General features: G+C 42.9%; 1 protein-coding gene across 1 annotated transcript in view; it reads left to right on the forward strand.

The window, feature by feature from the left end:
* LETM1 (leucine zipper and EF-hand containing transmembrane protein 1) overlaps positions 1-15,154 on the forward strand; it is a 919,975-nt gene that overhangs the window by 836,817 nt on the left and 68,004 nt on the right. The window contains exon 13 of the mRNA XM_069632136.1: positions 7,053-7,191. Within this exon, the coding sequence (XP_069488237.1) occupies positions 7,053-7,191 (139 nt within the window). The remainder of the gene's footprint in view (positions 1-7,052; positions 7,192-15,154) is intronic.

The raw sequence follows: 15,154 nt of genomic DNA on the forward strand, positions 1-15,154 counted from the left end.
AAAGCTCTTATAACTCTTTTCAAATATACATGTTTGGCTCTGGCACCCCTTTTTTTTTTTTACTAGACTGTGCTAGTAAACTGAGCAGTGAAGACTGTGGATCTTTTCAACCTGTTATCTCTCCTCTCAGAGGATTCGCTGGAGCACATTGATTATCCCCTTTGCTGGTTGTGGCATTGCTGCACTGAATATTGAACTGTTTTATCTGGTTACACAAGCACAGTTTGCATTCTATTGGAGCGATGGTTGGAGCCTCTGTCACCCATTTGGCAACTGAACGAGTGTCAGTGTGACCATATTTCTTGTTTTCCCTGCTCCTCCAGGGTCGTACATTTTCCTGGAATAGAGTTCTAAAACAGACGGGTGTTAGTAAACAGTTGGGTCCGGAGCTACCATAGTGGAATATTACCACCTTACCTGTGAACCTGTAATTTGTAGAGCTTGAAATTCTGTAGGCATAGGCACGCTGGGGGACATGTACCCTAAGGGATATTCTGGGATTGTGCTTTAAAAAGCACAAAGAGCGTGGCGTGCGCATTTGTCCCCTCTCCCTGCCCACTTCCTCACGTCCCTTTCCATCCTGCCTCCCAGCCCTCCCACGCGACATGATTGGCCCAGGCTACTTCCCCACAACACAGGCCTAAAGACCTGCTGCCCGGCACGCAACCCGCGCCATTTAAATCTCCAAGGAGGCGGGGCGCTGTTGGACGCCGACAAGTATGGCCGCCTGAGAGTATAGCAGCGCCATAACATCAATCCTTCATGTACCGTCCTGCAGAACGACAACATTTGAGCAAGCGAACTGCCCGGATTCCGAAAGCTGAAGCTTTGAGGTGGTGGGGGCCACATTTGTGTTCTGGAACTACCAACGACTCTGGAGATGTATATACATCTTCGGTGTGGAACAGCGGTCCGAAGGAGCGTGAACACAGGCCACGCCGCCCATCCCCCACCCGCTGCACAACACCTTCACGTCGCCTTGCCAGAGCCCCGGTCGGAGACCAGCAGCAGACGAGAACTCTCTATGCCCACAACACAAAGCCAATTCTGGTGGATGGCCGCGGGGTGAGTCCGGCGGCGAGCCCACCGGTGACGACGCTGACCCACGGCTGTTTTATTGGGTTCCAACGATCAACCTTGCAGTCAATGGGGTACATTACTATAAATGGTCCGTGGCAGCAGAGCCTTTGTTCAAGGGTCTCTGTCATTACACCAATCACAGGTGTTCTATCCTCTCAAATCTTTAAGACTACAATTAAAACATCCAAAACCGGATTCTCCAGGTAGCGCAAGCGAAAAACCTGTTCCTGTGATAATCCAGATAGGTATTCAACTTTCTGTAGTGCTTCATACATGGTTCGTCAAACATCTAGGCACTGTGATTATTATACCTTAGTCGATACTCTTAACCAACCTCTGACGGATGTTAGCCAATAAGATAGCTCAGCCAGTTGAGCACTCGTTGCTGCGATCTGTGCGTGATCTGTAGGTTGCAGCTATGAATCCAGACACAGCCAACTCAGCCTTTCATCTTTTCAAGTTCGATAAAGGAGTATCGACTTCGGTTTGATGATAATTGTGATCAAAAATCGCTATATAAATAACCATTTCACCATGAGATTAGATATAGAATTTAGCATGGATCCTTGCCTCTCTGCACTGTTGTACCATAACATTGGCATGCCATTAGGTAGTAATAGCTCCAGGAAACGAGGACTTTCATCAAAAGACAATTCTGCTATCGAACCTCAAAATACACAATACAAATCATGCTTGCTTTACTACGCAATTGGCTAGGTTATTGTGTTTTAAATATATACAGGAGAGATCAAATGGCCAGACCTTAGAGAAATAATGAAAGGTGTATTCTGTAACAATACAGAAAGCTGCCGCATAGTAATGATTTCCATAGTTTTTGCATACGTCAGCTAGATGTCACATACATTTTAGTCTCTTGCAAAGGAGAAAAGTCATTTTTACTCTCTAAAAATCACATTTACTCTCAAAGTTTAAAAATAGGGAGTAAAATACTCCCACCTCAAAATCTTATCTAGAGCACTGCTGACCCCCAAACAAAGCCGGGGGTTGGGTATTGGAAGGAGGCTAGCAGCAGTGATGAAAGGCGAGATGGGAGAGCGAGCAAGTATTAGGGAGGAGAGTGAGTAGCAGGGCGATGCAGGCAGAGCAACAGGGAAGGGGAAGAGGAAAGACTGTATTAAAGGAAGCTGAGAGGGAGGAGGAAGAGACCTTGAGAGGAAAGAAGTATGAGGAGGGCGAAAGGCCCAGAGAGAGGCAGAGGAAGGAGAAAAGGGGTGGGAAGACCTGGAGATGAAAGTAGCGATTTAAGGTGGTGAATAAAATGGAGTGATCTTGAGAGGGACGTAGAGTGGCAGGTGTGGCTAATGAGTGTTGAAGTGGGGAATAAAATGAAGTGTGGAAAGACAAAGTGAGGGGAATAGAGTAGTGAAGAGGGACAGTGAGAAGAGACCAAGAGTGTAAAGTTGGAAAAGAAATCACCCACGGGCAAAGATGAGCGGAGATGAAGGCATGATTGCAGAAGCCTTGAGAAGGTGGAGAGAAGAGACGAGAAAGAATGAATGGACTGGACCATGAGGTTCAGAAGGAATCTGTACAGATCCTGGTAAAGTCAGCCGACAGTACCCAGAGAATCACTCTAAAAGCTCTCCAGAGGAACTAAGATCTGGCAAAGCCTAGCCCAGGTATGTCATCATCATCATCTCAAGCAGCCTAGGCCCTATGAAATCTGGCTGGTAGTGAGGGTCACCTAGAATCATGGTTACTCATCATGCGGCTGTTTTAGATGTTTTGGACTTCAATCATGCAAGTTTTTAGCCCATGACATCTGGATGGCAAGAACGGACTCAGCATTTCCAAGTCCGACACCTAAACCCCATTGATTGTGAGTGTATTCTGTTTGATTGTGAGGTGGCTATTCTGGGGATATAGGATTTCTAAGCACGTTTTCATAAAATGTACCCTCCTGTTACAAATGTTTTTTCTGCCATGAAAATTGAATATAGTTTTGGCAAAATTAACGGTACCCCTGTTTAAACCAATACACACACATCTGATTTTCATCACTTTTATTGGAAGATGGGCAGTGGAATAAGGTTTTTAAATTAATGACCCTTGCATGACCTTTTACAGTGAATCCTTAGAAAACATTCTTCCTGCCTCTCAAAGTGCTTTCTAATTACCACACTAATAAACTATTCCACTATCGTCTTTTGTCCTTAACCCGTCTTCTGCTGATACTTCCTTTCAAACTTTGGATGTAAAACGGGAAAGGAAGTACAGTTTAGACAGGAATTAATACACAAGCACATCTCATCAAGTGTTAATTATGGTACAATAGAAAGATGGAGCTTTCCCTGCTACTAAGCAATCCATATATATATATTTTTTATATATATGTATTGTTTTATATTCCTATTTAAAGAGCTTTGCACGCTCCCCTTAACATCCTTCAGGTTCCCTTTTGGTGGCTAACCCCACAGTTTGAAGACCCCTTCTCTGTGCTATCAAAATGCTAATAAACCCTGTCAGGGTAAACCAGAGTTAATTCAGCAAGAGAAAATGCACCTACTTGGGCTGCCCTCAAGACCTTGTAATATCAAAGGGAATGTGCAAAATGGAGATTCATCCATATTTTCATGGCCTCATTTTGTTTTTATTTTGATCTCCATGTGAGTCAAACAACCCAAAGAAACATTTTTGGTTAATTCTTTTTAGTTTCCCCTTTTTTGTCATCTTTAAAAATCTTCCTTTCTGACCCCTTTCGCATTTCTTTTGTGGCAATTGGTACGTTGTTCTATTAATGGTTTTACTGGAGATCCCATGATGGAGAAGGAAAGGTTACTTACTTGTAATGGGTATCTTTAACTTCATAAACAAACCACCCACCTCCCATTGAGGTGACAGGGAGGAGAAAGTTGGAAAAACTATTAAGGAGACTATTCCTTGTCCATTTCGTGAAAATATACAGAGTTTAAAGTGTTGCTGTTAGGCACTTGGATGCCTGCCTTAATATCATAGTGTTCTGCTAGTAGGTAGTCGCCTGACCATCCTGGCCTCATGGAACGAGACTCCATCCTGGGAGAAGTGGCGTCAACGAAAGGTTTGTCAGAGTAGATGTCTTTGTATGACATTTTCAAGTAGTTGTGCATCCATGCAATTATTGGGGAAATGTGGAATTTGTGGCTGGCTGGGTTGGGTACCAGGGATTAAGTTGAAGATCATTGGTGAGAGGGTCCATCCCTGTGGGACTCCACGGGTGACATATAGAGGTGGTGATCTGGAGTTATATATCTGGGCAAAACGATGGCAGTGTTCTAGGTGGGAAGTGAAACAACTGTAAACGAGCTCCTAAATACCAACAAATAAAACCTAGAAAACAGCATTTTATCTGCCTTCTTGCTTTAAGATGTGGCAAATCTGTGTGGCGGCTTCCACGTATAGAGTAATTGACAAAATTGAAGGTTTCCGACCTTTATATCCCCTGATCTTCCCCTGTCATGTGATGGACCAGTAAACAGATCATGATGGAAATAAAGGGAAGCCATACAAGTGTCAATTAAATTTGAATGACACAGAAGTGGACCTTCCTGCTAATCGGGCAACGGGAAAATTGATAGCTAAAGGAGAGTAAGACTTCGCCATGTAGGGCTTGTTGGAGGATACCTCCAGCTTCTGTACATAGAGACTTATGGAGACCGCATCTGACACCCAATTATTGGCTACTATGAGGGAGATGCTGAGGTTAAAAGACCCTATTGCCAATTTTAAGATGTGCCTAGAACCTGAGGGGCACTGCGAACCCTGAGAAATGCCTAGAATCTGAGTGCCGCCGAGAACTGCTTCATACCTGTGAGATGAGCACTAATAGGCTCTGGTTTGTCTTTTACTTGACTTTAGAGTGGTTAATTTGTTAAAGTGTTTGTTATGTTTGTCTTGTGTTGTGTAGTAGTGTGTTTGTGTTTTTTCTTATTTTCCTCTGATGTTTGACTGTGTCATTTCAAATTGTGATTGTTACATTTAGTGGGGATATTAGAATAATTTTACTTATTGATTCTGTTCTATTTATATCGACTTATATAATCTTATTCTGTTCCATTTGAAGTTTTATTGTTTATCATATTTGTTGTTTTGGAATGATGTATTTCTTTAGAAATTTTTTAAATAAAGTTGTCAAAAAAAGAAGAACTGCTTCATACCTGAGTGGGGCACCCAGAGGGCTGAAAGACGCCTAGAACTTGAAAGTTGTGCTGAGGAGTTTTAGGAAGCCTCCAACAGTCTGAGACGTGTGCTGAGAAGTCTGAAAGATGCATACGATCGGAGTGACATCAATAGATTTATAAGGAACCCAGCGCATGGGAGCAGTGCTGAGAAATCTAAGCTATGTGAAGATGAGATGGACTATGAATTCTGAAGGACTTTCTAAAGGCTGATTAGAGACTGGCAACTTCAAGAAAGTTGTTACAAGGTAGAAGTAATCCTAATGGGCCAAAGAGCAACCCAAGTATCGGTGAAAAATGAGTTCGTAATATAATAAAGACTGAGACTATGAGACAAAATAATAATCTCCTTGTTTTATTAATAGTGGTTTGCCAGACAGAGAACTAATGATCTTTCCACAGTAAGCGGTTAATCATCAGTTCCAACCCACTCACTATTTTGCCACATTTTAGATGATAAAGAACAAAATAAAACTGTTTGAGTAATTTGGAGTACTTTGCATTGCTATGCCTTAATGTCTGAAAAGCTAAGTTTCATAACATGTCTTGCTTTAATGCATTTAATTTGTCAATGCTTTGTTAAAAGTCCCACTTATTTTGCTGACTTCCCACGGTCACCCTTTTATCTTCTAATTCTTGTTCCCCACCCTATAGTCATGCATTTATTTTTTAATATTAATATGTAGGGGACACCACCCAGTCTCCCCTATTTTATGCTTTATAGGTTCAAACTTGTTAAAAAAAAATAATAATAATTAATTAATTGAATATCAAATACCATTTACCCTTCATAGCATACCCCATGGCAGCATGGTTTGTACATCTCGGAATTGTAGTTTCCTTTGTGTATTATTCAGTTATAAGAGAACAGTAACTTGTGACAATTAGATCATAAAGAATGTAGCATAACCAATGGCATAAGGAATATTTATCAATCAGCGTTTGTGGTCTAATAGTGTTCGTGTAGGAATTACAGAAATAGGAATAAAGCGCAAGTAGGGAGACCTCTGCAATTTACATTTTTCAATCTACCGCTCAATTTCAACAGTAGTCAGAAGTTAAAAAGCAGTAAAGAAGGAGGAAAGAAATATAGAAACATCACTGAAGCAGGCAAGAAGGGCCACGGTGACGCTGCAATTAGGGGGCTCAGGTGAGTGACCATTATTTTAATGCGATTCAACGGTGGAAGGGAATGGCCATTTACCAGCCTCCATTGAGGTAGAGGCAGGTCTTCAATAAGAATTTAAAGAACGCCACGCTTCATTTGAGAGAGAAGCAGCCAATGTTTTAGCTGGTTCTTCACAAGGGGGGCTGGGTGGAATGGAATGGTCCTGAGCTTTGCTGCATAACTGTGTTTTCCTTGAGATGACTTAAAAAAAAAAAAAAAAACACTAGACATCGCTGTGGTTCTTGCCTTATGTTCCTGGACAATCAAATTGAGTTTTAACCACAAGCAAAGGAACATCTGAACATTGTGGCAAGAACCTGTTATTAAAACGAAAGTAGAACCACTAAAGAACTTGATCTGACTCCCATTCTATATAAATAGTTTAACTTATTTAGAGAGTTTTCTATTTTTTTGTTATAGATGGTCTAACCAAAAATATGAGCACATGTATTTCAAATGAAATTGCTGGTGGTAAACACATTGATCACCAGCTGTTAAGTGTTTTCATTTTGAAGCATGTTTCATGCCAAAATAATAAATGCATCTTTGGAAATACACTGTTATTTTTCTCCCAAAAGGTAACTGTTGTAGGCCATTTTATGTCTAACAATTTGAAATGTTGTTTTCAGGGAGAATCTCATCAGCATTAGTGAGCTCATAAATGTGATGAAACAAATCCAGAAGATTCCTGAGCAGAAGCTACTTAGAATTGCAGCAGCGTTGGATGAAAACAAAGATGGCAAGATTGATATAGATGATGTTGCCAAGGTAATGCAATTGTTACAGACTGATCCCTAAACTACTAAATGAATGACAGTGCGGTTGAAGGTGCATCAAACAGAAATGCTTGTTTTTGTTTTGTTATCTCAGGCTATTCTGTCGTGTCAGTGGTAGGAGTTGGCAAATAATTTTTCCCGAAGCACTATAGAGACAGTGCACAGAAATATGATATCCGAGCCGGCAAGCTTCCCTTACTCTTTTTTGGAGTAGTGTATTTTCACAATGAAACACAATCCACAGATAATCTTACTCTGTGAGCTTTTACTATATAAGTAGCTAATCTGTGAAGCTGTTTCCACCTGTGCTCTGTGCCTCTTGTGAGAATTCCAACAAAAAGCAGAGCACTGAATTTCACTACTAGGGATGTTCCTTGAATTTGGCAGTTCAGCATAGCAATAGCAATGCTTTTGAATATGGGCATGTTTTGGATCAGCAGAAACATGTTATGTTTTCATATATTTATTTTATTTCACTGATTCACAGATTCACTACGCAATGTACCCTCAGATCACAGGTAATCAGGTTAACAGGAAAGCAACACTGGGGTGATCGCTGACTCATCTGGCTTTTTTCCCACACACATGCACATATTTTTGTAAAATAGTCTAAATCGGTCAGTCTATATTGTACCCATTTCATGTTCGGGTCTGGCATGGATTCACATGCTCATGAATATTCCCCGTCGGCAGGCTGGGAATCCTCAGTAAAAGAAAAAGGTTTCACTTTCACTTACTGTATTTCTCCTCTAAACCAATCCCTGTCCTCTGGGTCATACTGCCCGCATCCTGCTAAGCCATAAAGACTGCATATGGAAACTAAGGCACAATAACTATATACTAAAATGACACATCAGACGCTAGGTTCGCTTTCCAAACAAGTCCAGTTTATTTCAAAGTATTCTCAGTCGGCCGACTGGGTCTCAACGCCTCACGACGTGTGTTCCCAAACACTGCGAGATGCGAGAGAGGGCGAACAGCACTCAAGCAGCAATATATATACATTAGACGTATCCTTTGTTAAAGCAATTCGATCCACCCTCATACATGTCATACAGGCTAGGGTTCAGTGATTGACAATTATGACAATTATGTAGCAAAGGCAGCAGAGTCAGCTTTCTGTTATGAGGAACATGGAGCTCTGACTCTGCAAGGATATCGTGTTCTTAGCAGGGAGACATTCCTTACTACGTTGTCTGTGTGTTTCGGCTCATGAGCTAAGGGTCAGATAGTTCTGAAGCAGAAAATACCACTCTCCGCGAAGGAGCACCGTTAGGAGAATATAATTCATGTTTAACTGCCTTTTACCACAGCGCTTGCAAGACAAACCGGCACCTGGACTACTGATTAGATCCGGCTTCTGCTCGACTTCAAGGACTTGGTGAGAGAGAAAAACGATGACATTCCTGTCTGTGTTCATATTTCAGCGTACAAGCCGTGGCGAGTTTAAAATATAGAATACATTTGCAAAGCGTTTTGACAGAAAAGAAAAAAAGCAAATGGCCGACATTTCACAAAATGGACGCCCTTTGGTTACATTGACGATTCTAGGATTGCAATGTTTGTCACGTGATGCGATTGGCTTCTGGCCAACATATTATACGTATCATTCGACTATAGGGTTGCTTTTCTGTTCTAACGAACCCTCCTTTTGGCCTTAAGCCAATAGCATCATCCATACATCGCGCCTTCATCCGACCATGTGTCCATTTCCGAACTACCCATGTCGCTATAATCGTCATCAGAAATATTAATGGCCATAAATTCTTTAATTATTTGATTTTCATGTCGTGCACCTTCACTTAAAATGCGAGGAGGTTTCGTACTAATTGCATGAACACACTCATTTGAAATTTGGGAGCAGAGTACTGGCAGGCATTGTATGCAACAACAGCAGAATATGAGGATTCCAAATATCATAACCAAAATAGCAGTTAGTTTCCATCCCCATGATCATAGCAGTTCCCAAAACCATGAACTTATATTCAGATTCCAACCACCTATGGGAACATGAATTTCAGAACTTAGGACATGCAATTTCTTAATTGCTTCAAATATCGTGGGGGAGGAGTCACTTACGAATACACAGCATGCTGACCCCACCAATTTGCATACTCCTCCACGATCAGCCAAAATTATTTCAAGCACCATTGTATTTTGAAGTGCATTAATCTGATTGCTTTTTGTTCCAGTGTCATATTATAGAGTTTGTTTATTTATTTATAATGCGCACCAGACCCAAACGTATTAGGGTGCAGAAAGCAAAAGAGGATGGTTCAGTTTAGGTTACAATGCTGTGCGTTACATTACAATACATTAAGAACAGTGCTGAAATTGTCATACAGATGAACATGTGGTGGAGGGGAACATCAGACAGCAGTTATTATACAGTAAAGGCGGACAGTAATGTGATCATAGAGTGGTGAGGAGTCCGATGTCATGTTCTTTGATCCAGTGGATAAGGTTGGATCTAATGTGTGGGTAGGGCATGTCTTCCCTTAAAGAGGGTGGGAGTGAATTCCAATTTTTGGCAGCTTTGACCGGGAAGCTGCTGCCGCCTGTCTTCGTACGTTCAAATCTTAGCACTTGAAGTAAGTTGGCAGTAGCTGTTCTAGAAGGGTGGTTAGTGGATTGTCTCAAGAATCTAGTGGTGAGGTACAGTGGGGCGGCCATGTGTAGGCATGTATGAGTCAAAGAGGCTGATTTAAGGATGATTTTGTCTTTTATGGAAAGCCAGTTGTTGGATCTTCTGATGTCAGATATGTGGGCTTTCTTCGGAATGTTGAGAGCTGCTCTCAGAGCATTATTTTGTAAGATCTGGATCTTATTAGTAATGTATTTATTGCTCCCGACGTAAAGGGCATTGCAATAATCCAATTTGGATAATACCAAAGCTCTTGCTAGAGTAATGCAAGTATTAGGTGTAAGGAATGGCTTGGCTGCTCTGATTAGCTTACAAGTATAAGCGGTAGCCAAGGCCATGGAATTTACTTGTTTTTTTGAAAGTGAGGGTAGAGTCTAGGTAGAACCCAGAATTTTAACTTCCTTGGCTACTGTGATGTTATTGTTGTCTATCGTGAAATTAGAGTAGAGATGGCCCAATTTGTTAAGATTTGCTGTGGTGCCGACAATGAGGAGTTCTGTTTTGTCATCATTCAGGCATAGTCCCTGAGATGCCATCCATGCCTGGATGATGAGGTACACTTTATTCACGAAGGCCAAATCCTTGTTATAATCTCCCGTCAACGGGATGAGGATCTGTGTATCATCTGCATAGTTAGTGTAGGTGATACCCAGGCCATCTAGACATCAAAAAGGGGCTTCGTAAAGATGTTGTACAGGGTAGGTGAAACGCATGAGCCCTGGGGCACACAGCAGGTAATAGGTATAGGCTCCGCAGCGGCTGAGGGTGCGAAGACCCGCATGGTTTTATTGTCTAAGAAGGATTGGATCCAACCTATGGCTTCTTGTGAGAAGTGGGTAGCAGAGTCCAGGTGTTGGCAGAGAGTCTTGTGGTCAACCAAGTCAAACGTCGCTGAGAGGTCGTGCAACAGTAGAAGTGCTGTATTACCATTGTCTCTCAGGGTGTCTATTTGTACTGTAAGGTCGATCAGTGCAGTTTCCGTTCCGTGTTGAGGTCTAAAACCTGACTGACGTACTCCTAGAAGGTGCTTACATTCCAGACATTGTTGGATTTGGAGGTACACCACCTTATCTAGGATTTTCAGCAGGAACAGTACTGTAGTAATGGGGCGATAGTTAGTGGGAATGGACGGGTCAAGAGTTTGTTTCTTTTTAGGAGTGGGAGGACCCAAGACTGTTTCAAGTTGTTGGGAATGGTGCCGGTAGAGAATGAGGCATTTATAAGCTTAGTTATGAATGGGAAGAGGTCCCGTGCAGCATCCTTTATAATTTGAGCTGGGCAGAGGTCACCGTGGCAATTAGATAGTTTGAGAGTTAGGATAACCTTTTCAACTTCTAGAGTGGATACCTTCTTGAAGTTGAAGAGAGCTGTAGGCAGTTCAGAGGGGGCGGGAGGTAGGGTGTTCGGGGGCAAAGGAGCGATGATATTGTTAGGATTGGAGGCGCGAAGGAGGGAATCTTTTTTTATTGGTAATTTTTGCCTGAAGGGTCGTTATTTTATTAACTAGGGCGCTCCGGATGCTGGTGCACCAGTTTTTGTCCTTGAGGCACGTTTCAGGGGCTTGGATGGGTGTTTCTATTTCTTTAAGAATTGTGAACAGTTCTTAGTATTGAAATTGGCATAGGTAATGCGCAGGTTGTAAATTTCTTGTTTAGCAAGGATTCTTTCTTTTTTGTACATGGAGGCTAGTTTTGTGAGGTTGTTTTTATTAGCATCAGACTGGTCTTGTCTCCAAATTTGTTTGCATTTGCGTTTCTCAAGTCTGATGGCTTTTAGGTGGGGCGAAAACCATGTGTGGACATGTTTTTTCTGTTTGCTCTTTCTAATTTTCAGGGGTGCTATGGTCTCTAGAGAAGATAGCATTACTTTGTTGTACTCGTCAACCAAGGTAAATGGGTCTGTGGAGGCAGGAAGAGAATTCAAGGTAGGGAGGATTAGAGGTATGTGTTTATTGGCTGTAATGTTCTTTTTATTCCTGTTGGGAATGGCTGGGGCTAAGTTGATGGCAGGGTCGGGAGCTGTGACTTCTAGGGAGGAGGAGATCAGATGGTGGTCGGACCAGGGCAATGGTGTTATGGCAGTGACGGAAGTTTGGCAGTTGTGCTCTGCTATCCAGTTAAGGGTTCTACCTTTAGTATGTGTAACACCTGCTTCCATTTGGGTAAATCCTAATTCCTCTATAGAATCGTTGATCTGAAGGGTCTTTGTAGCCAAGATTAAAGTCTCCTAAGAGAATGCTTGGTGAGGCATTTTTAAGGTTATCCGATATGATGCTAGTGAGATCCTCTTCGCAGGAGCCTAGGGGGCCTGGAGGTCTATAGATTAGGTGGATAGATATAGTTTTGGTGTTAGATATGGTAAGTTTGGCGGTCAGGGATTCACATGAATCTACATTGGGTGGAGAAGCGAGTCTCAATGCTAGGCTGGTTTTGGCAATTATGGCTAAACCACTGCCTCAGGAGGTAGTGCGGTCTATTCTTAGGAGGGTATAGTCCTCCAGAATGGCTAACATAATCGCTGGGCCGGCTGCTGGGTGAAGCCAGGATTCCGTGATAGCGATGAAGTTCATTTTTTCAGTTACAATTAAGTCGGCTATTTCTGTGGCATGTGCCACCATAGACAGGGCATTTATTAGGGCTCCTCTTATATTGGACAGTGTGGTCTCAGTAAGTGGTGCCAGGGTATTGTGATGGTGCCTAGAGTGGGTGGTGAGGCCTCGAGTAAGTCGGCTATTGAGCTGGAGTGGGTGCTGAGTATTAGTAGTTTTATGCGATGAAGTTTTGGTATTAGGCTGGGGGCCTCTTACATTTCTAGAGGAATTATTAGGAGGGGGGTGTAAGGCTTTGGCTGGGAGTTCGTAAATTTTGGGGAGTCTGGCGTGTAGTTTGAGGTTTCTTTGGGAGAGATTGCAAGGTCTGGTGATCAGGTCGTTTAGATTAGTGGTATTGTTAGGGGGTGTCACAGACGCTGAGAGGGGCAGAGTGTAAGGCATATTAAGGTCTATAGTAGTGAGTAGGTGGAGGATTGTCCTTAGTAGGACCGTGTATGTAGCTGGCAAAGGTGTCCAGTCAAAGGATCCAAAATAAAGGATCGAATGCCCTTTTGTTCGAATACAAAAGGACCGAAAAAAAAACTGTCAATGTTTTATTTATTTATATATTTTTGGGGTGTAGTATGCATAAAACGTTTTTTATAAAAAGAAAACCGGGGGTTGGGGGGACCCGCCATGAAAAAGAAAAAAAAAATTCAACCCTTTCTTTCGGTCCTTTTGGAGTCGAAAAAAAGGCATTCGAGACCTACAACTGCTGGCATATACATAATTTGTGTGAGGGGAAGGCTGGCAGATGGTCAGTGTACCAGTGATCTGCATAAGTCGGGTAATACACAGGGCTAGCAATCAATGGCAGGGCTCTCAATTGGCTGCATGAGTCAGGTGATGCACAGGGCTAGCAATCAATGGCAGGGCTCGCTCACAAATTGGATGCATGAGTCGGGTAATGCACAGGGCCAGCAATCAATGGCAGGACTCACAATTGGATGCATTAATCAGGTAATGCACAGGGTTAGCAATCAGTGGCAGGGCTCACAGTAGGATGTATAAGTCGGGTACTACACAGGGGCTAGCAATCGATAGCAGGGCTCACAATTAGATGCATAAATCAGGTAATAAACAGGGCTAGCAATCAATGGCAGGGCTCACAATTGGATGCATGAGTCAGGTAAAGTGCAGGACTAGCAATCAATGGCAAGGCTCACAATTAGATGCATAAATCAGGTAATACACAAGGCTAGTAATCAATGACAGAGCCCACAATTAGATGCATTAATCGGATAACACACAAAGCTAGCAATCAATGGCCGGGCTCACAATTGGATGCATAAATCAGATAATACACGAGGCTAGCAATCAATGGCAGGGCTCACAGTTGGAGGCATAAATCAGGTAATACACAAGGCTAGCAATCAATGGCAGGGCTCACAATTAGTTGCATAAATCCGGTAATGCACAGGGCTAGCAATCAATGGCAGGGCTCACAATTGGGTGCATGAGTCAAACAATGCACAGTGTTGAGCATTCAAGAAGGCAGAGCTCACAATAGAATTGGGAAATCACCTGTTACACGAGGTGGACATTCATAGCTGCTAGCATGTGACAACAGATCTAAAGGGACATGAGTGAACACTGTAATCATTTGGGACATCACGTAACGGTGCGGAGCATTGGGCAAAGACATAAGGGCATGCAGTCGACATAGGCACCTGTTTTCTGAATCCTCGTGCCTGTTCCAGTGTAGTGAGGCACAATGCGCGGGCATGAACTGTGTTGGAGATTGAGTTTTAAGATAGTGCTCTGATTGCACGCCTTGCACTATGAGCAGCAGGGTCAATGGACAATGGGCGGCAGAAACAAGGTCAGAGCGAGGTTAGGAACAAAAGTATTTAGTGTGGGCATAATGCGTTGCGCGCATTCAAAGGTGCTGGGACTGGATAAAATGAATATATGACCCAAATAGTCACGGCCACGGTGGGGGTCGGTAAAACGTAGAGATTGGTGTTTTACAGCAGTAAATGTGTGGCGGATTGCATAACGTGTGCTATACTAAGGGATGTCCAACTTTGCATGTGGTGTAGGAGAACAGGCTTGTGGCTGGCACAGATATTTGAGGTTGTTGCGAGACAATGTTACCTTATAGCCATGGACAACAGCTGGTGAACGGCGTCGGCGTGCATGCTGGTGACAGGATGAGGACAGGAATCAGCCTTGGTTCCTGGGCCTTAGGGAGGTGGGCCGGCTTGTGCCTGCCGGCACCGGATTGGTGTTTAAGAAAGCACCAGTGACCTATCCGATCCAGGCAGCAAATGAATGGTTTACTGGCTGGTGGGTGGTGGAGCATCAGGCCCCTGGGCGGCCATCTTGGAGCATACACTCCTCGTGGTGAACAAAGGCGAAAAAAGGGTTTCAGACAGCGTTTTCGGTTTATAGTGCAGTACAAACGGGTGCAATTGAAGCGATCCTGCTGGAGTCCATCCAAGCTTTAAATAGCTATGTTGCACTGAAGAAAATGCACAGACCGTATTCACATTTATTATTTCACGTATTCACAGGCACTTTTAGCAGTCTGCTTACCGTGTGTGTGCTATGAGAGATATTTCCTTTCCTGGCCTCGCCACTGCTCCTGCAGTGGTCGGATGGAGCTCCTGCTCCCTGGAAAGAGGGTGAATAATGCTGAGTATATCTGTTAGAGAGATCTGTTGTCCCATTTATCGTTTTTTCTAACACCCTGGACAGTTTTCTTATATTCCATGAGTT

The sequence above is a fragment of the Ambystoma mexicanum genome, chromosome 6q (genome assembly GCF_040938575.1).
Source record: "Ambystoma mexicanum isolate Mex_15411 chromosome 6q, UKY_AmexF1_1, whole genome shotgun sequence".
Classification (NCBI taxonomy): Eukaryota; Metazoa; Chordata; class Amphibia; order Caudata; family Ambystomatidae; genus Ambystoma; species Ambystoma mexicanum.